Source organism: Microtus ochrogaster, chromosome 1 (genome assembly GCF_000317375.1).
Source record: "Microtus ochrogaster isolate Prairie Vole_2 chromosome 1, MicOch1.0, whole genome shotgun sequence".
Classification (NCBI taxonomy): Eukaryota; Metazoa; Chordata; class Mammalia; order Rodentia; family Cricetidae; genus Microtus; species Microtus ochrogaster.
In genome coordinates, this window is record NC_022009.1 from 14728677 (window position 1) to 14749060 (window position 20384).

The window sequence follows — 20384 nt, forward strand, 5'->3', positions numbered from 1 at the left end:
TCTGTCTGAGGATGGTGATCTCTTACCAGGAAGAGGAGAGGTCTCACACACTCTCTTGGATGGTGGTCAGAAACCGCTGCTTCCATTCAACCCCAGGGCAGAACGGAAGACCACAACAGTTCTCTCCCTTGTTGTAATTCATGAGCGTTTCCTAATAAATCTTTGAAATCCTTAAAAACAAAAAAAAAAACTACTCAAGCCAGGCTCAGTGTCTCTCTCCTTCCTGCCGCCTGTAGATCCAAATGTAGAACTCTCAGCTCCTCCAGCACCATGTCTGTCTGCATGCCCCTAAACACGAAACCACTTCAAGTATGCCAAAGGAAGTGGTTGGTGACAACCCTGTAAGTTTTTACCTATCTTTGGGTGGTGGTGGCTGTGGGGGCGGGTTGTCCTGTATGGGTTGGCAGCTACTGATGTATACACAGAAAGATATATATCTCCCCCTAGTGGTTCCCCTTGGTGTCTGTCGTTCTCATCTCCATCCCAACAGAGAGCTGCGGAAATAATCCTCAAGGTCCAGTCCAGAGCCACTTTCTCCTCACCTTTGGTAGGCTCTGTACCACCCAAAGAGCAAACGCCTAACACCCATCTGAACAAAAGCACTGTCCATCTGAAATAGTTATGTAAGCTCTGCTGCTCTGAGACAGGGTCTGTCTATACAGTTAGAGTAACCGTTAGGAACAGAAGCTGAGGAACTTCACATTGGACCAGACACTTTTGCTATCGAATATATTTCATGCGGTTTACCACCAAGAGTGAGACCTACGATTGTTCAGACTATCCTTCCAATCCGCTTTCATAGCTCCTATCTATTTCCTGCTTTCAGACCTTCCTCGTTCCCCAGTGGTTAACCTTTCTTATTCTCTCATCTGTGTATAATATCACACTCACAAGCACATTTGCTTACATATATATTATATATATATATATACATATGCACATATATGCATATATACACACATACATATGCTAGTGGCTAGATTCTGCATGTCATTGAGAAGAGCTTTTCCCCCCTCCTGAGATTGTGGTACCTTCCTTAACATTATGTCCATCCATTTTCCTGCAGATTTTGTGATTTCATTATTCTGTGTGTGTGTGTGTGTGTGTGTGTGTGTGTGTGTGTGTGTGTTTTGAGACAGAGTTTCTCTGTGTAGCTCTGGTTGTCCTAGAACTAGCTCTGTAGATCAGGCTGGCCTCAAACTCAGAGATGTATCTGCCTTTGCCTCCCAAGTGCTGGGGTTAAACACGTGCACAACCACCTCCTGGCTTTTCAATTTTTTTACATATAGAAAATTTTCATTTTCTATTCATCTGTTGATGACCAACTTAGTTGATCCTTATTTTTTTTTGCGAGAGTGAACAGTGCACCAGTAAACACGGGGTGCAAATATCTCTATGTTAAGGCATGGAGTTTTGGGGGTAAATATCCCTATGTCCGGGCATGGTGTTTCTGGGGTAAATGCCCAGGGGCAAAGTAGCAGGCTCATGTAATAGCTCGGATTTGACTTTTTTTGAGGAATCTCCAAACTGACTTCCACAATGGCTGCGTTAAGTTAATTTCCACCGCCACCAACAGTGAATGAGTTCCTTCCTCTCCTCATCCTCTCCAGCTCCAGTTGTCAGATTTATTGATGATGGCCATTCAGACTGGGTGTAGCACTGAGGGTGTAGCTCAAGGTCATTTTAATTTACACTTCCCTGATGGGCAATGGTATTGAACCTTAAAAATAGTTATTGGCCATTTGTGCTTCTTTTGAAAAGTGTCTTATTCAGTTCACTTGCCTATTTACTGACAGCTTTAGCTCCTGGGCATACAGTTTCCACAGTTCTTGTAAACTTTATCAGATCCATCCTGAAGTGTGGCTGTTAAAGGTGTTCTCTCATGCTGTGGGCTGTTTGCTTTTCTGATCATCATTTGCTGAACAGAAACCTTTTCTCATGAAGTCTAGTCTATTGATAGGTTGGGCTAGATCCTGTAAATTTGGGTGAGTAAGTACCCTAGTCAAAAATTTCTTGCCCAACACAGTTATCTTGAAAGGTATCTCTTATGTTTTCTTCTGGACGTTTCAGTGTTTCTGGTCTTAGATAAAGAGCTTTGATCCATTTTGAATTGATTTTTGTACCAGGTGGAAGATAAGAATCTAAGTATTCTAGTAGATTCTCATCAGCCCTCTGAGCCTCTCTTCCCAAACCCTGCTTTACTCCCTGTCTGAGGTCTTCTCTATTAAAGCACAAATGGCATTTAAACTATCATTCCAGGGTTTTTAAATCCGGAGTAAATGGAAGCAAGGATAAACAATTCCCTTTCTTGTACTGCGATTCACTTTTTTTTAAATTAGAGAATCAGACTTCAAGAAGATGCATATTAGAAATTTGCCCAGCCTCACACTGGCTTCCCCATTTAGACACATCTTTGAGTCCTCAGATTTTTTTTTAGAGGAGGGGGTGTTTTGTTTGTTTGTTTGGTTAGTTTTTCAAGACAGGGTTTCTCTGTGTAACAGCCCTGGCTGTCCTGGAACTAGCTCTTGTAGACCAGGCTGGCCTCGAACTCATAAAGCAAGCCTTGAACTCACAACCCGTCCAGTGGGTTGTTTTTGTTTTTCAAGACAGGGTTTCTCTGTATAAAAGCCCTAGCTGTCCTGTAACTAGCTCTTGTAGACCAAGCTGGCCTCGAACTCAGAGATCCACCTGCCTCTGCCTCCCTAGTGTTGGGATTAAACAGGGGCACCACCACCCGTTCACCCTCGTCGCCGGGGAAACCACAGTTCGCCCCGCCTAACAACCGTTGCTATGGGCGGACACTTCGAGCCAGCGCGGAGTATTTAGGACGCCTGCGGCGGTGACCCAAGTCTCAGCTCTCGCGAGGTTTCCTCTTCCGGGAGTCGCTGGGGGACGTTCTCCGCGAACGGTGTGGCGATGTGTGGGGACTGTGTGAAGAAGGAGTACCCCAATCGGGTGAGCAAGCGGGCGCGGAGAGCCTTCCCGGCCCGGTCTTCGGCCGACATTCCTAGACAGGCCAGGCCCCCTCTGCAGTCCTGTCAACCCGGTGACCCTGGTCTCCGGGCGGCTGGTACCCTCCCTGGTGGCTGACGTCAGCGGTCCTTCCGGTTCTCCCGAGTTTCTGGGGACAACCGAGAAACCTCACCCCCGACCCGGGTTGACAGCAGCCCCTCAGCCCTTCACGGTCATCCCTGTTTCATCCTCCGGCTCGATTTGATGGAATTCTTTTATCTAATCCTGGCTCTGGATGAACCTCGGAGGTCATGTTAGAACCCACTTTTTTGAGACAGGTCTCGTGTAGCCCAGGCTGGCTTCAAACTCACTATGTAGCCGAGGATGGTCTTTAACGTCTATTCCTCCTGCTTCCATGTCTTGAACGCTAGCATCACAGGCGTGCGTCACTGCGTCCAATTTATATAATACTAGGGATAGAACCGGGGTTTGGTGCCTGTTAGGTTAGCTTCCCACCAGCTGAAGTGCATACACCCCAGCCTCTTGTTCTGTGCGCGCGCGCGCGCGCGTGTGTGTGTGTGTGTGTGTAATTTAAAAAAAACTTTTTTTTTTACGTACCAATCCCAGCTCCCTCTTCCTCCTTTCCTCCCATTCCCTCCATACCCCTCCACCATCTGCTTCTCAGAGGGTAAAGCCTCCCCTGGGAAAGTCAACTAAGTCTCTTTGAGGCAGGACCAAAACACCGCTCCCCATCCCCACTCCCACCCCGCCCCTACCTCCGCCGGGCTGAGCAAGGTATCTCTCCGTAGAGAATGGGCTCCACAAAGTCAGTTCTTGTATTAGGGTTAGATCCTGGCCCCACTGCCGGTGGCTCCACATACTGCCAAGCCACACCATTGTCACCTGCTTTCGGGGGCCCCCGTTCAGTCCTATTTGTCAGTCCAGTATGAGTAAGTTCCCACTAACTCGGGCCAGCTTTCCCCATCATGGTCTTGACCCCTTGGCTCATGTTAGCTATCGCTCCTCCCTCTCTTCGATTGCAGTCATTTCTATAATTCGTTACTAATCCACATCTGAAGATGGTAGAACAGTTCCCAGAGAGGAGCCACCACTTACCCAAGTATGAGAGCCGAGACTAGACCGAGAAATCCCCTCCTAGCCTCCTGTCTTTTCCTTTCTCCTTCCCTTCTCTGTACTGAGGATGCAACCCAGAGCCGGTACCTGCCAGGCAAGCACTCTACGCCCAGCCTTTAAGTCTTTGTTTCTGTCAGGCTTGACTTTCCTCATTCTTTTAGGGAATACTTACTGCACCTTGCTATGTATAGGCAGATTGTTTGGCTAGGCTGTAAAGCGGTGGTTGTCAACTTCTGGGTTTTGACCCCTGGGTTCGAACAACCCTTTCCCAGGGGTTGCCTAAGACCATGGGAAAACACAGATGTTTAACATTGTGATTCATAACAGTAGCAAAATTATAGTTATGAAGTAGCAACAAAGTAGTTTTATGATTGGAAATCATCACAACAGGAGGCACTGTGTTAAAGGGTCGCAGCATTAGGAAGGGTGAGAAGACCTACTGCTGTAAAAGAATGATTCACAGGGCACTTTAAGAACTTATAGTTTGGGGGAATATGATTGACACATCGTGATTTGAACTTAGTGGAAGGAAAGGCTGGTAGGGAATAGGTTTGCAATGTTTTACAGCCAAAGAAGGTGGCTTTCGGGTGATTGTTAAGTTAGAGGAGAAAGAACCCAGGGAAAATAACAAGATGAAGGATTTCTTGGTTTGGTTGAGAAGTAAAGCATATTCATAGTTCTTTCTCTTAATATTTTGTGAAGTGTTGGTGGTGCATGCCCAGAACTTTAGACCCAAAGGCAGGCCGATCACAGAGTTCAAAACCAGCCTGCTCTACAAAGTGACTTCCAGGACAACCAGGCTATACAGAGAAACTCTGTCTTGAAAAACAAAAAACAAAACAGTCTCTCTCATATATACATATATATGATATTCATATATATGCACATATATTCTCTCATATGTAAATGAGAGAGATATGCAAGTCTCATATATATAGTGATATATAACAATCTTGAGATTGTTATATGATGTGCACATTCATGTTGTACAACCATTTATTTGGTTTATAAAAAATTAGTATTATCAAATTTAAATGTACATGAAAAGACACCAAAATGCTTATTCTAGAAAGATGCATATACATATCTGGCAATGTGTTTAAGAATGTTTAATCCAGCCGGGTGATGGTGGCGCACGCCTTTAATCCCAGCACTCGGGAGGCAGAGGCAGGCGGATCTCTGTGAGTTCGAGACCAGCCTGGTCTACAGAGCTAGATCCAGGACAGGCTCCAAAGCCACAGAGAAACCCTGTCTCGAAAAACCAAAAAAAAAAAAAAAAAAAAAAAAAGTTTAATCCAGGACAGGCTCCAAAGTCACAGAGAAACCCTGTTTCGAAAAACCAAAAAAAAAAAAAAGAATGTTTATAAGGTCATTATTTGAAATAAAGACCAGAGCAGAACTCGTGTCCCTAAAAGGGAATATAAAAATAGAGTCATGAGGGGGCTGGAGAAATGGCTCAGTGGTTTAAGAGCATTGCCTGCTCTTCCAAAGGTCCTGAGTTCAATTCCCAGCAACCACATGGTGGCTCACAACCATCCGTAATGAGGTCTGGTGCCCTCTTCTAACCTACAGATATACACACAGACAGAATATTGTATACATAATAAATAAATAAATAAATAAATATTTAAAAAAAAATAGAGTCATGAAAGTGAGTTAACTCTGTTTGGCTCTCAGGTGAGAATGGCTTTGCCCTCCCAGGGGCTTTTGGAAGTATCCAGAGACTTTTGTTTGTTTGTTTTTCAAGAAGGGTTTCTCTGTGTAGCTCTGACTGCCCTGGAACTTGCCCTGTGGAAGGCTGGCCTTGAACTCACAGAGGTCCGCCTGTCTGTGTCTCCCAAGTGCAGGGAGTGAAGCTGTGCCCCACCATCACCCGGCTAGAGACGTTTTGATTGTCACAATGAAGGAACTATTGGCCATCTCATAGGTAAAGACCACCTATCCTGCTGCCATCGATGCACAGGACAGCTATTAATACAGAGGACTGTATGCCCTAGTGTCAGTCGTGCTGACCTTGAGGAACCCTGAGTTAGGGCAACGAAAGCACTAGAGTTAGATACACTGGTCTGACTTTAGTCTGGCTGTATTGATAAAGAACACATGAAGTGCAATTTTAAATCAAGCCAACTAAAGTATAGTCAGAATTTCCTGGTTGCTAAAACCAGGTTGTAAAGCAAGAAGTTACTGTAAAGTCATTGTATTGATGGCTGCTGAACGTTATGCTCAAGAGTGGTCATATAAGGGACCAGAGATTGCTCAGTGGTTGGTGCTGTTGAGAAGGACCAGGATTTAGTTTCCCGCACCCACATGGCAGCTAGCAACTGTCTGTAACTCCAGTTCCAGTTTCTCTTCTGGCTTCCATGAGTACCTGGCAGGCATTCACATATGTAAAATAAAGACAATTTTTTAAACAAAAAGAACAAGGGAGAAGTTTCTGGAATGTAAGTGTTTTTTACTTGACTGGTGGTTCTGCAGTTTGTATTTGTTATTTTGTATGTTTCTGATTTTACTATTTTTCTATATTGTGTTTTAGCTTATGCTTTATTATCTAGAAAGGTTTTTTTATGAGTCTTAATGAACATTGCACATTGGGAACTGTGAGGGAAAGTTCCCTGTGGAGCTTGTTAACAGAGCTGATTAGGGGCTAGAGAAATGGCTCAGAAGTCAAGAGCGGTTAATGCTGCAGCAGAGACTCCAAGTTCAGTTCCCACCACTCAGGTCAGCTGCTCACAGCAGCCTGGAACTCTGGCTCCCGGAGGAGGGGTGGTCCAGTACCCTCCTCTGGCCTTCTCAGGCACCTGCATTCATTATACATACCCCCCCACCACACACACACAGACAAGGACACATTAATCTTTTAAAAAGAGAGATTAGCCAGTCTGTGGTGGCTCATGCTTTAATCCCAGCACTCTGGAGGCAGAAGCCGGAAGATCTCTGTGAATTAGAGGCCAGCCTGGTCTACAAGAACTTGTTCCAAGACAGGCCCCAAAGCTACAGAGAAACCCTGTCTCGAAAAACCAAACACCCAAACACACACACACACACACACACACACACACACACACACACACACACACAGATTATTGGTTTATCCCCCCTCCCCCCAAGTAGCAAGATAACTTTATTCAGAGTGAAATGATAGTACAGATTAAAAGGGAGATGCACTGGGCTGGCAAGATGGCTTAGTGGGTCAAGGTACTTGCTTGCCAAGCCTGACGACCCAAGTTCCATCCTCAGGTGTGTGCCCCCAAATAAATACAGAGATGTAATGACAGAGACTGTCAGAGTTGAGCAGAGCACAGAGAAGCTCTGGGCTGCCTAGAAAGTGCCATTCTGAAGCATTCTTTTGCTTTTATTCTGCTTTAAATAATTAAAGGGCTGTCATGAGAAAGAAGTAAATGTTTCTTTGACATTTGAGAAGACATATTTAGAAATAGCTAGTGGGTAGACAGAAGAGTTTCCCATGTAGCTTCAGATACGGGATGGAGAGCTCTGAAGGAACTCAGGACAGCTTTGTCCAGTTGAAGCTCAGTGGCCATTTAGAATCCCTACTTAATTCCCATTCTTAGAAGGAAATTCTTTTTCCAGAATCAGGATTCTTCCAATTAACTGGGGTTCTTTTAAGGTCAGGCATATATTTTCAAAGATTTATTTTTATTATTTTTAGTTACATGTATATGTGTGGGTATGCAACATGGCATATTTTAAAGAATAAGAATAGAAGATAAGAATAGAAGCTGTGCGGTGGTGTCTCATGTCTTTAATTCCAACACTTGGGAGATAGAGGTGGGTGGATCTCTGAGATTGAGGCCAGCCTGGTCTACAGAGTGAGTTCCAGGACAGCCAGGGCTACACAGAGAAACCCTACCTGTCCCAGAGTTTGTGTTTGGAGGAAGTCAGACAAGAACCAATGGAGAAATGTTGCTTCCTGCCTTTCTTCCTATGGGTTGCTCAGCTTGTTTTCTTACACAGTCCAGAACCTACCACCTTGCCCAGGGGTGGCACTGCCCATGGTGTGCTGGCCTGTAGCACAAATTCTAATTGGTCTTAATAACAAAAACTTGGAGTCAAACTGTCAGGGTGAAGGCTGAAGGGATCAGAGAAACAGAGCGGTCAGCCACCACAGAGTTCTTACCTCTACCGTGCTCAGACCAAAGGGACAATTTTGTCCCTACAAAGCTTCAGACTGCCCCGAGCTCCTGTCTCCTTCCGCCTTACATTCCTCTCTCCACCCAGCCATTTCACTCCTGTCTCTACTTTCCTAGTGCTGGGATCACCTTTGTGTGAGCTCTGTTTCTCTTTTAGACAAGATTCAACCTTGTGTAACCCAGGGTGGCCTTGAACTCACAGACCCCTGTCTGCCTCTGTCTCTGGGATTAAAGGTGTGTGCACCACTGCCTAGCCTCTATGGCTAACTAGCTCTGCACTCTGATTTTCAGGCAAGCTTTGTTTGTTAGGTCACAAATAAAATATCACCACACTGGCCCTCCCACATTGGCCATTTATCAAGAAATGCCCCACAGGACATGCCAACGGGTCAATCAAATCGAGGCAGGTCCTCAATTGAGATTCTTTCCAGATCTGTTTGTGTTAAGTTGACAAAAAAAAAAAAAAAAAAAAACCCAGCTCATTGACCTTTACAATGTGTAGATTCACTAGTTCTTCATAGCTGAAAGTCTACAATTCTAAAATTTGTTTTTTTTTTCAAAGTATTTTAAGTAAGTATCTATATCTAACTATATAGTCATATCTTTTTTAAAATTTATTTAATGTGTATTGAAGTTTTGCCTGTATGAGGGTGTTGAATCCCCTGGAACTGGAGTTACAGACAGTTGTGAGCTGTAATGTAGATGCTGGAAATTGAACCCAGGTCCTCTGCAAGAGCAGCCAGTGCTCTTAACCACTGAGCCATCTCTCCAATCCCATATAGTCATATCTTAATTCCTCCTCCAATACTAATCTCTTCTTTAATATACAGGGGTAAGAGATTAATTGTGGTGTGGGAACCAGGAAGACTCATTTAAGGTGGCTCTTCTAAACTAACACATTTGGCTCATCCCTGAGTCATCCCTGGAGCTCTCTGTGGCATCAGATACACAGATGCTCTGGAGAAATGTTGTGAATGATTTTTGTATCACATTAACTATTAAAAATGCCCAACCAGGCAGAGAGAGCGACTCAATAGCTAAAGAGTTTGCTGTTCAAGCCTGTTGACCCAAGTTCGATACCCAGAACCAGCATAAGGGTGGAGGACTCCGTGGAGTGCTCCTCTGACTTCTGCACATGCAGCTGGCCCATGCACAGCACTTACCACAATAATAAAATACATCCTTAAAAAACAGAAACAATCAGTATTGCTTAGAACTGTATTAGAATCTGTAAAATAGGTGTTAACAGAATCTTAGCAGAGATGTGTCTCCGAGACAGGAATCTGTTTAGTTGTTTATGCTAAAGCAGAAGCCTCTGCTCCTTGACCACCATTGTGTCGGTCTGGTCCACTGGAGCACCTAACCTTCTCTGCCTCAGTACCATATACTCTTAAAGACTAAAGTCATAGCTGGGATACTTGCCGCTATTCTGTGGTGTTAATAAATGCTTGAGTGGAAGCTGTTTCAGTGTGTACAGTTATCTTTAGCTGTACAGTTATCTCATTGCTTCTATTTTGATTGACTTAATTCTAGTTTTTTTTTTTTTTCAAGACATAGTTTCTCTGTGTAGCCTTGGCTGTCCTGAAACTCACTCTGTAGACCAGGGTGGCCTCAAACTCACAGAGACCTCTGTCTCTCAAGTGCTGGGATCTTAATTCTAGTTTTATGGCTGGTCCTTTAAAAGTACCTCTAAAATGTTCTAATTTCTTTTTTATATTGAATGTTTTTCTTTGTTATTTCTAACTATTTGGACTTAGTTCTCTTTTATTCTTGTTTGCTTTGTGGTACAGGGATTGCACCTAAGCTGGTTACTTAAAAATGTACTTCAAGCAGGGTGGTGGTAGCCCACTCCTTTAATCCCAGCACTTGAGAAGCAGAGGCAGGCAGATCTCTGAGTTTGAAGCCAGCCTGGTCTACATACTGAGTTCCAGGACAGGCTACAAAACTACACAGAGAAATCCTGTCTAAAACAAACAGAAATGTACTTCAAGCAGGTATCTTCTGGCTGTGTCTTTTGCCTGTCAAGATTTTGGGCCTATTAATAAGTTTCATCAAAGTTTTCAAAGTGTAAGAAAATTCCTATGTAATACTTTAGGGGAGCACCTGTCTGGAGAATGGATCATTCTTGCTGAACTTCACAGGCTGTGCGGTGTGCAATAAGCTGGATTTTATGCTGATCACTAACAGATCCCTGAAAGAAGAAGATGGAGAAGAAATAGTTACCTATGATCGTAAGTTGAGTTTCTTTTGAAATGCAAAGCCATTGGCAGGTATCAGCTTTCAGAAGCTGGTGTGCCGCACAAGTGTTCCAAGGGCACGGCCAGTGTCGTGTTGCAGGGTATAGTTACTGAGAGGAAAATCCAGGTAGGACCTCCTCCTTTACCCAGCCAGCATCTCCACACTGAAGAACTGCAGATAACTCAAGGGTGAGATTCAGGTCTTGCTTGCTCTGTAGCTCAGGCTAACCTAAAATTGTGATCTTCCTGTCCCTGCCTCTTCAGCAATGAGATTATAGACATGTGCCACCACACCCAGACAGTGGTAAAGACTTTATATCACCTTAAATGGGATACATGCAGAAAGTTTATTGTTTGTTTTTGTCTGCCTTTAAAATTTGTGTCTCCTTTAAGGTGTATTTTGTGGAGGGAACAGAGCATAGTAGGTAAGCGCCGTGGTTTGGGGCCACATTCTTGTGTTAGGAATTCTGGCTCCAAACCTCCTATGTCTGTAGTTGTCTGTTTACTTAATCACAGTGTGTTTTTGTTTCCTGACAAGGGGAACATAATATTATGTCTCATTGAATTTGATATTATATGAACAGCTAAAAAGAAAGATACCTGGCATACAGTAACCACAGTTTGTTTATGTTAAATTATTTTTAGTAGGCTATTTTGTTACCATCCAATGTTACCATCACTTTAATGGCCACCTGGTTTTATTGATGCCTGGGCGTAGCTGCCCACTTACTCTCTTTCCTGAGAATAACAGCATTTGTGTAGCCAGATGGGTCCACTCTTTAAAAAACACAATGTTAAGCTTGCTAGCACAGGCCTTTGGTCCCAGCTACTTGGTGACAAGCGCCTTTACTCAGTCTTGCCAGCTTGGTCCCAGCTACTCAGGAGGCTGAAAGGTCAAGGCCTGCCTGGGCTACAGAGTGAGTTCAACGCCAATCTGGGCAATTTAGTGAGAACTTAACCCAAAAAGTGACAAGAGCCAGGAGGTGGTGGCACACACCTTTAACCCCAGTACTCAGGAGGCAGGCAGATGTCGGTGAGTTCGAGGCCAGTACAGAACAAGGTCCACAACAGCGAGGGCGTACCGAGAAACCCCGTCACAAACAAAGCAAAACAGGAAAAGTGACAAGAAGACTGGGAACGTAGGTCAGTGGTAGAGTGCCTGCTCTACGTTCAGTTCCTAGTGCCCCAAAAGTAAATGGGTAAATAAATGACATCTAAGTATCTGTGTATTGATTTCTGTAGGCAGCTTTCAGAGGGAGTTCATGTGTATACACTGAGCCTTTGAGTTCAGGTCCTAATTAGGTAATGTTGTGATCGAATCTGGATTTCCTAAGGTCAGCACCCTAATGTGTTTCCTGCTGTGTTAAATGTGACAGAGTTAAGATTCCTTTTAAGCATTGTGTGCTAAGACTAGAAATTTCATTGTTTTAAGAAACTTGTCCAGACTTCATTATGTGTCTTTGTTTTGACAGATCTGTGTAAGAATTGTCATCATGTAGTAGCCAGACATGAGTATACGTTCAGTATCATGGATGAATTTCAGGTAATGTATATGTGGGTATTATTGACGTGGGACAAAGACTAAAAGTACCCTCTAGCATCTACGCACAGTTTTTGTAATGAAGTACTAACAATTATTAGTGGAAACCACCCCTGACTTTACTTGTGTAAGCTGGGAAACCTTAACCATGGGTGGATCTGTGCGTCCCCACAGGAATCACAAATCAAAATATGTGCTTTATAAATGATATTTCAGTCCTGTCATTTTATTTAATTAGCTTACTATGTATGGGTTCTTTCTTTTTGAAGTTTCATCTATTTGTTATGTGTACAGTATTCTGCACACCAGAAGAGGGCACCAGATCTCATCCTAGATGGTTGTGAGCCACCATGTGGTTGCTGGGAATTGAACTCAGAACCTCTGGAAGAGTAGCCAGTGCTCTTAACCTCTGAGCCATCTCTCCAGCCCCGTATGGGTTCTTTCTTAAAAATAAGATTTAAAATATTTATTGTGTATGTGTGTTTGTCTGTGTGTGTGTGTGCATGTGTGCATACCTTGTGAATACTTGGTGCCCACAAAGACCAGAAGAGGGTTCTAGATTCCCTGGAACTGGAGTAACAGATGGTTGTGAGCCACCTTGTGGGTGGTGGGAACCGAACCTGGGTCTTTTGCAGGAGCATCAATGCTCTTCACTGCCAAGCCATCTCTAGTCTGCCAGTATGGGTTTGTATGAGATCACAACAGTGGTGCCTTTTCTGCAGTGGGTGGTAGTGGTAGTAGCAGCGCACACCTTAAATCCCAGCACTCAGGAGGCAGAGGCAAGCGGATATCTGAGTTCAAGGGCAGCCTGGTCTGCAGAGTGAGTTCCAGGCATTGTCCTGTCCACTTGGTGGGTATGAAAATCTGATAAGGAGGTTATACCCAAGTTGGCATGTGGACTTGAGGAACTGTTCGTTCTCAAGTATACTAAGCCTTTTTAAAATATATAATTTGTTAAGCTAACTTGAAAGATAGCTCTATCAAGGATGGAGGAGCAAAGCAGAATCACTAGAGAAAAGGGGTTTGTTATGTTAGTTTTCCTGCAGTCAGGAGAACGCTGAAGAGCTCTAGTCTCTAGCATAGGCCCATGGTTGGTGAAGGTCTAATGGTCAGGACAAACATCCCAATATCAGCGGGACCTAGCTCTGGACAAACCAGGACCCAGAGGTCTTCCTTACGGTTATTGTTTTCAATATTTTTTTTTTAAAGATTTTATTTGTTTATTATGTATACAGTGTTCTGTCTGCATGTGTGCCTACATACCAGAAGAGGGCACCAGATCTCATTATAGATGGTTGTGAGCCACCATGTGGTTGCTGGGAATTGAACTCAGGACCTCTGGAAGAACAGTCAGTGCTCTTAACCTCTGAGCCATCTCTCCAGCCCTTGTTTTCAATTTTTAAACTGGCTTTGTGTGAACTGTGTATTTATCCACAATATAAGAGTATCAGGTTAGACTCCAAACAGCCAAGAGAATTTTTTTAAGTCATTCAAATTTAGATAGTATTTATTTAGGAAAATAAAATGTAATCAGCTACAGCAAAACCATAAAATAGCATAATACCTTCTACTCATATTTTTAAAGTTTTACTTATTTTTAAAATTTTTTGAGATTTGTTTTTACTCTTATGTGTGTAAGTGTTTTGCCTTCATGTATGTCTATGTACCATGTGCATGCAGTGCCCATAGAGGCCAGAAGAAGGTGTCATATCCATCCCCCTGGAACTGGAGTTACAGCTGTGAGTTGCCATATGGGTGCTGGGAATTGGAGCCAGGTCCTCTTACTTTAATAACTGTGCCATCTCTCCATCCCCTAAATTTTGCTTATTTTTATTATGTGTATGAGTGTTTTGCCTGCACGTATGTACCACATCTGTGCCTGGTACCCATGAAGGCCAGAAGAGAGGACGAAATCTCCTGGAACTGAAGTCACGCATATGAACTGGTGTGTGAGGGGTTGGAAACTGAGCCCAGGTCTCCTGCAAGAGCAGCAGGAATAGCAAGTGCCTTTAACTGCCTAGCCATCTCTAGTCCGTCGTTCATATTTTTAAATGGAAAGAGGAACATACATATGCAATCACATATGTCAGGGTCTGATCTGAGATATTTTGGCTAATCTAAACATCTTGACTATAACTCTCCCACCCCCACCCCCACCCCAGACAGGAACTCGCTCGGTAGACCAGGCTGGCCTCAAACTCACAGATAGATCCATCTGCCTCTCTGCCTCCCAAGTGCTGGGATTAAAGATGTGCACCGCCACTGCCCGATGACCATAAAACTCTTTTTAATAACCAAAATTTATGCCTTAAAATATTTATATGATATATGTAACTTATAGCAAAACCAAAATCTCAGAGACCAAAGAAGAGTGAGCATTTTATAAGCTTAGAAACCTCTAGCTCTGTCTTTGTGAGAGGAAGCGGGTGTTTACAACTCTCTTAAGTGCACATGAGGTCTTTGAGTGGATATTGAGATTGCCCGGTTAGTCCTGAGAGAGCTGTTGTAAAGCACTTCCCTGAGACCAAAGTCCAGCTCATTTTCCTTTATGACTGAGTATAACCACCTTCAAACAGCCCCCAAAATTACTCTGGGTAGAAGCAAGAAAAGGAAAAGGGAGATGGCTTGTAGTCATAACGCCTAATTAATTTCCAGTTCTCTGCAAACAGAATCTCTTGCACTGGGCTTTACCTCCAGTCCTATGTTATCAACATCTGTTCTTGCTCATCCCACATCCTATACTTAGCCATCAGATGGTTTTTTAAAAATGATTCTTTTATACTGCCTGCTGGCCTTTGGCAGCCATCATTGCTGTAACACATGTCCAGGCTCCTTACCTCAAGACTGTAGTTGGCCCAGCTTCTCTCACTCATTTCCCGCGACTCTTCCATACATACCCCATGTAAAATAGTGTTCCACATTGGAGGAGGATTCTCCTTCCTTCTATTGAATGCTACTCTACCCCATATCCTGAGGGATCACATGGTACTGTCCCCAGCATCTTTGCTAGGTTGGAAATTTTATGTTAAGGCTATCCAGATGCCCTCCTTTGACCTCTGTGAGCACTGCCCTTACATATATTAATCTGCAACACACACAAATGCACATAATTTTTAAAAAAGTATTTAATAATGGTGGCTCACGCCTTTAATTCCAGCACTCAGGAGGCAGAGACAGGTGGATTTCTGTGAGTTTAAGGCTAGCTTGGTCTACAGAGTGAATTTCAGGACAACTAGGTCTACACAGAGAAACCCTGTCTCAAAAACCAAACCAAACCAAATCAAAAAGTTTAAAAATTGCATTAAGCCGGGCGGTGGTGGCGCACGCCTTTAATCCCAGCACTCGGGAGGCAGAGGCAGGCGGATCTCTGTGAGTTCGAGACCAGCCTGGTCTACAGAGCTAGTTCCAGGACAGGCTCCAAAACCACAGAGAAACCCTGTCTCGAAAAACAAAAAACAAAAACATAAAAAAATAAAATAAAAATTGCATTAAACATGCTTAGCTTTTCTTACCTTGCTAAAAATAATTTAAACTTATTTGTTTCACTCAGCTGTTTCTGTGATCCATTCTGGAAGCAGCTCTTTACTTGTTTTTGTCTTTTTTTTTTTTTTTGAATAGTTTTGTTTTGTTTTTCCTATTTTGGTAGTGTCTCATTGTGTAGCACTGGAGAGTCTCCTGCCTTACCCCCCTCCTCCTCAGTGCTGAGATTAGGGACCTGCGCCACCGCGCTCAGTTTTGAATATCTCTAACAACTCTCCTATTTCCGTGTTCCTCTAACTCTCTGTAAAGTGGCCTTCACTTTCATCTGAGTAAAGCTCCTGTCCTGCAGCTCTTCTGCAGCCCTCTTCCTCCCGTGCTGTCGGTGTTTGTAACTCTCTCACTGTCTTTTCCTGATCTGGGTTTGTTCACCTTCGGCTCCTTAAGTGTTTCTTTTCTTGTGGTCTGCTTCACTGTTTTTTTCTGTGTCTTAAAATAGATTTTAACTGCTTCTTTGCTTCTTTCTCTCATGCTTGTTCCTGTTTTCTAATGTTTTCTAATGGCAAAACAGGGCGAGATGGAGAGGGAAGTACAGAGTACACCAGGAATATATTACACATGACTGAAATCTTTGAAATCTGACAAAAGCCCTTAAATGGATGGCGTGTTCATGTGGGTGAGTTGGGGGCAGTGGCTAGGGATGGGAGACGACAGCCTTTATTCCTCAGTGGGCTAGAAAGATGTAGCAGGTTAGAGAACAAGGGCCTCTGAGTGAGCACTTGGGAGAGTCCATCTGCTCCACCCTTCCCCCAGATGGCTGCTCCTAGTCCTCGAGCCTCCCTAAGAATGCCTGGGGCCTGTGGCCAGGTTTGTAAAAGTGTCCAGATCTCACAGGGCCCTGTGTCCCTAGCATCTTAGCTTACTTTCCCACAGAAGCACTGTAGTAGGTGGTTAGATCCCACAGCCTTTGTACAACACAAACTTAAAAGACTTGTGCAAAGTTTTCCTGGGAATCTAGCTGCCACATATGTAACATACTCCCATGGGGAGCTGCTTTGAATTCCAAATCACTGACTTATAATGAAATTCACATTCCTGGCTGCCCATAAATCAGAGGTTACAAATATGGCCAGCTTTACTGATTTAATAATCTTACCAGGTTAGATCAGGCATTGTATCAGGTTTTTTTTTCCAAGTCAGGAGCATTAATTTTGTAAAGGTCAGAGTGTATTCTTTCCTTTGTTCATGACTGACACTGCACACAGCACATTGCAGAGCATGGACGCATTCACTGGAGACTTGACAGGTTAGGCTAGTGGAAAATCCAACTCTCGCTCTTTATCTCTCTCTTTCAATTGAACAATTTTATTTTGTTGCTGTTTAGTGCTCTTTTGTTTGTTTGTTTTGGGCCATACTGGGCAATTAAACCTTAGTCCTCATGCTTGCAAGGAAAGCACTCCACCAGCTGAGCCAAAACTCAGCCCTTTGTCTCTACCTGCACCGTCCCCATGTGTCTGTCTGTGTTGAGACAAGGGCTGCAGTGTAGCTCAGGCTGACCTCAGCCTTGTGACCCTCCTGCCTCAGTTTCCCAAGTGTGGGATTAGAAGTGCTCTCCATCACACTTTGTCTTCCCAATAGTGATAGTGAGCGATTGTCTTCCAATAGTGATGTCTGATGTGTTCAAGCAGTAGATGTGTTGACAGCAGTAGATACCTTGTAGAGGGTAGATTTTTATTGTATTTTATGCTCATGAGTAGTATCTATTCTCTAAGCGTTAGCATGTATGTATTTCTACTGGGTCTGTAGAGGAGACTTTACAATCACGAGTGCAGCGAGGTAACTCAGTGGAAGGGTGCCTGTCTATTATGCTCAAAGCTCTGGACCTAAGTACCAGCACTGAAAATCAATCAGTTGGCCAGTTGATTAATCTAAGAACAGTCTTCAAGAGCAGCTGTCTGCTGGACTTGCCAGTTGAAATGGAAAGGCACTTGTGTCTTTTTTTTTTAAAAAAAAAAAAAAGATTTATTTATTTATTTATTATGTATACAACATTCCTTCCATATATGCTCACAGGCCAGAAGAGGGCACCAGATCTCATTATAGATGGTTGTGAGCCACCATGTGGTTGCTGAGAATTGAACTCAGGACCTTTGGAAGAGCAGTCAGTGCTCTTAACCTCTGAGCCATCTCTCCAGCCTCGGCACTTGTCTTCTTTGAGAACTTTGTGCCTTGTCATCGTTTAGCTCTGCAGTCCTTTCTAGTGATTGTCCAGACTGAGAGACACTGTTTGACTGATCACTTCCAGACAGCAACATCTGGTGTGGAGGCACTAGTAGATTCAACATGGATACTTGTTTTCCTAAACAAAACAAAAATATTTTAAATAAAAAGTTTAAAGGACATACATCTGTGACAGCTGTAAGAACGGGACTTTGCCTTAAGGAATTTTGCTTAAAATAAAATCCCTTCTGTCACCAGTCTAGACATTTATTAAGCATAAGACACATGAAACTTAATAAAAACATAGATACTAAATAGATGAAATCTTGAGCAATTAACTGTTTAAATATGAGTTGTGACATGCTAGGGAACTTAATATATTTTTTTGTATTTTCCAGGGCTAATAAAGGTAGCTTTTTCAGCTTGAGAATTTTGTCTCCCTCACCCACCCCTATTGTTTAAATATCTTAATATCCTAAGAATAAGAATTTGTCCTTTGAAATACACACCCAATCTGGTTCATTGTTTATTTTATTTATTCATGTTTTTTAGAAGTTCATTTTAGCTAGTCAGTAATGGTGCCACCTTTAATGCTATCACTTGGGAGGCAGAGACAGGTGGATTTCTGTGAGTTTGAAGCCAACCTAGTCTACAGAGTGAGTTCCAGGGCAGCCAAGGCTACACAGAAAAACCCTGTCACGAAAAACAAAACAAACAAACAAAAAAAAGGTTCATTTATTCAATTACTGTTTATGTGTGTGTGTGATATGCATATTTGCCATGAAACATATACAGGGTCAGAGGACAAAACTTGGGAGTTTATTCTTCCACTGTCTAGGTTCCTGGGATGAAAGTCACCAAGTTCAGATCACCAAGATGGAACAGCAAATGCCCTTTACCTACTGAGCCACCTCACTGCTCACTGGCCCTAATTCATTCATTCTTTCTTTCTTTCTTTCTTTCTTTCTTTCTTTCTTTCTTTCTTTCTTTCTTCCTTCCTTCCTTCCTTCTCCTCTCCCCTCTCTCTCTCTCTCTCTCTCTCTCTCTCTCTCTCTCTCTCTCTCTTCCTCCCTCCCCCCCCCTTGCTTTGAACTCCTGATCCTCCTGCCCCCCCCCCCCCACTTTGAACTCCTGATCCTCCTGCCTCCACCTTCTGAGTGCTGGTGTACAGCTGTGTGCTACAATACCCAGTTTGTGCAGTGCTGAAGACTGAAACCAGGGCTTTGTGCATAGCAGACAAGTTCTTTACCGGTTGAGCTGCATGCAGCCTCAGCCCAGGTATCTTTATTAGTTTAAATAGAAGCACTAAGCAAAGTATGTATGATTTCTTAGTGTGAGAAATTGCCATGTACTTTCAAATGCCGTTCTCACGTACATGATAAAGAGTTTACACAAACAAAAGGTTCCAGGAGTGTGCAGAATGAATGTAAGACACTGCTAGTGGGTGTTGAAGAACTAATCTGATGTGCGGCAGGATCACCAGTGACAACTTGCAGGAAAGCTTTTCTGGGCAGTCGTTTATGGAGCATCTTTCTCCCTGTCCCTTGAGGTAATTTTGTACTTTGTCTTGTTCTAGGAGTACACCATGCTGTGTCTGTTGTGTGGCAAAGCTGAAGACACCATCAGTATTCTCCCTGATGACCCCCGACAAATGACTCTGTTGTTCTAAGCTTCCTGTGGTTCTGTTGTAGCTATGTTGACTTGGTTTGCAATATAGCAGGCCTGATGGTTTGTCTAATAATGAAAATTCTTTCATTTTTTTCTGCTTAGACTTACCTCCTTGGAAGAAAAAGTAATTTTGGGAATTGTTGTTTCCTAGAGTTGAGCTCCTCTGCTAATCCCCTGTACATGCCAGAGTGAAATGTCTGTGCTCGTGGTTATTTGGCTAGAAAACCACTAGAGCCTGTGCACATTCTGCACTCAGATCTTGGTTTCCTGTCAGAGAAATCCAGAAATCCTTGCAAAAGTAAGTGATGGAGTGGGCAGGAATTCTACATCATGAACTTAGTGTTTTGTGCTACCAACCCCTCCCCAACAACAACAACAATAGCCAACCAACCAAATAAAACAAAACAAATAAGCAAAAAACACAGAAGTCAAAACCACAGTGGTTAAAGGATGGTCAGACAAGAATTACCAGTGAACACAACAGAAATAATTTTAAAATAAGTGAATTGATATTGAATTATAGCCCTGAGTGTATACTAAATACCCATGCTGATAGCAATGATTGGGTGGATGGATGGATAAATAAATAAGGGAGGGAAAGAAAAGGGAAGGAAGGGGCGTGGATTTCCGATGGTTCTACATTGTCAGTGTGGGCTGTGTGCATAGTGGCTTCCTTCCAAAGAGTAGCATGGGCCCAGCAGTGATCGCATACACCTTTAATCCCAGCACTTGGGAGGCAGAGGCAAGCAGGTCTCTGTGAGTTTGAGGCCAGCCTGGTCAACAGAGCTAGTTCCAGGACAGCTAGGGCTGTTACACAGAGAAACCCTGTCTCAACACCCACCCCGCCCCCCAAAAAAAGTATCATGGAAAGAGGGAAAGGAAAGACTTTAAGGAAGAGAACCCTATCAAACACTGGCTCAGCTAGGCGATCAAGGTTAATATCGCCATCAGTAAGCCTTGATGTCGGGTACCCTTGATATGATACAGTATGAAGAGCTCTGTGGTTTT

The 20384-nt window shown here is 43.4% G+C and overlaps 1 protein-coding gene across 1 annotated transcript; it reads left to right on the plus strand.

Moving 5' to 3' along the window:
- Window positions 1-2805: 2805 nt before the first annotated feature.
- Window positions 2806-19477, plus strand: Churc1 (churchill domain containing 1). The gene is made up of 4 exons (XM_005343233.2): window positions 2806-2955; window positions 10330-10465; window positions 11944-12014; window positions 19285-19477. The coding sequence occupies exons 1-4, from the start codon at window positions 2917-2919 to the stop codon at window positions 19375-19377; spliced, it is 339 nt and encodes a 112-aa protein (XP_005343290.1). The 5' UTR covers window positions 2806-2916; the 3' UTR covers window positions 19378-19477.
- Window positions 19478-20384: the final 907 nt, after the last annotated feature.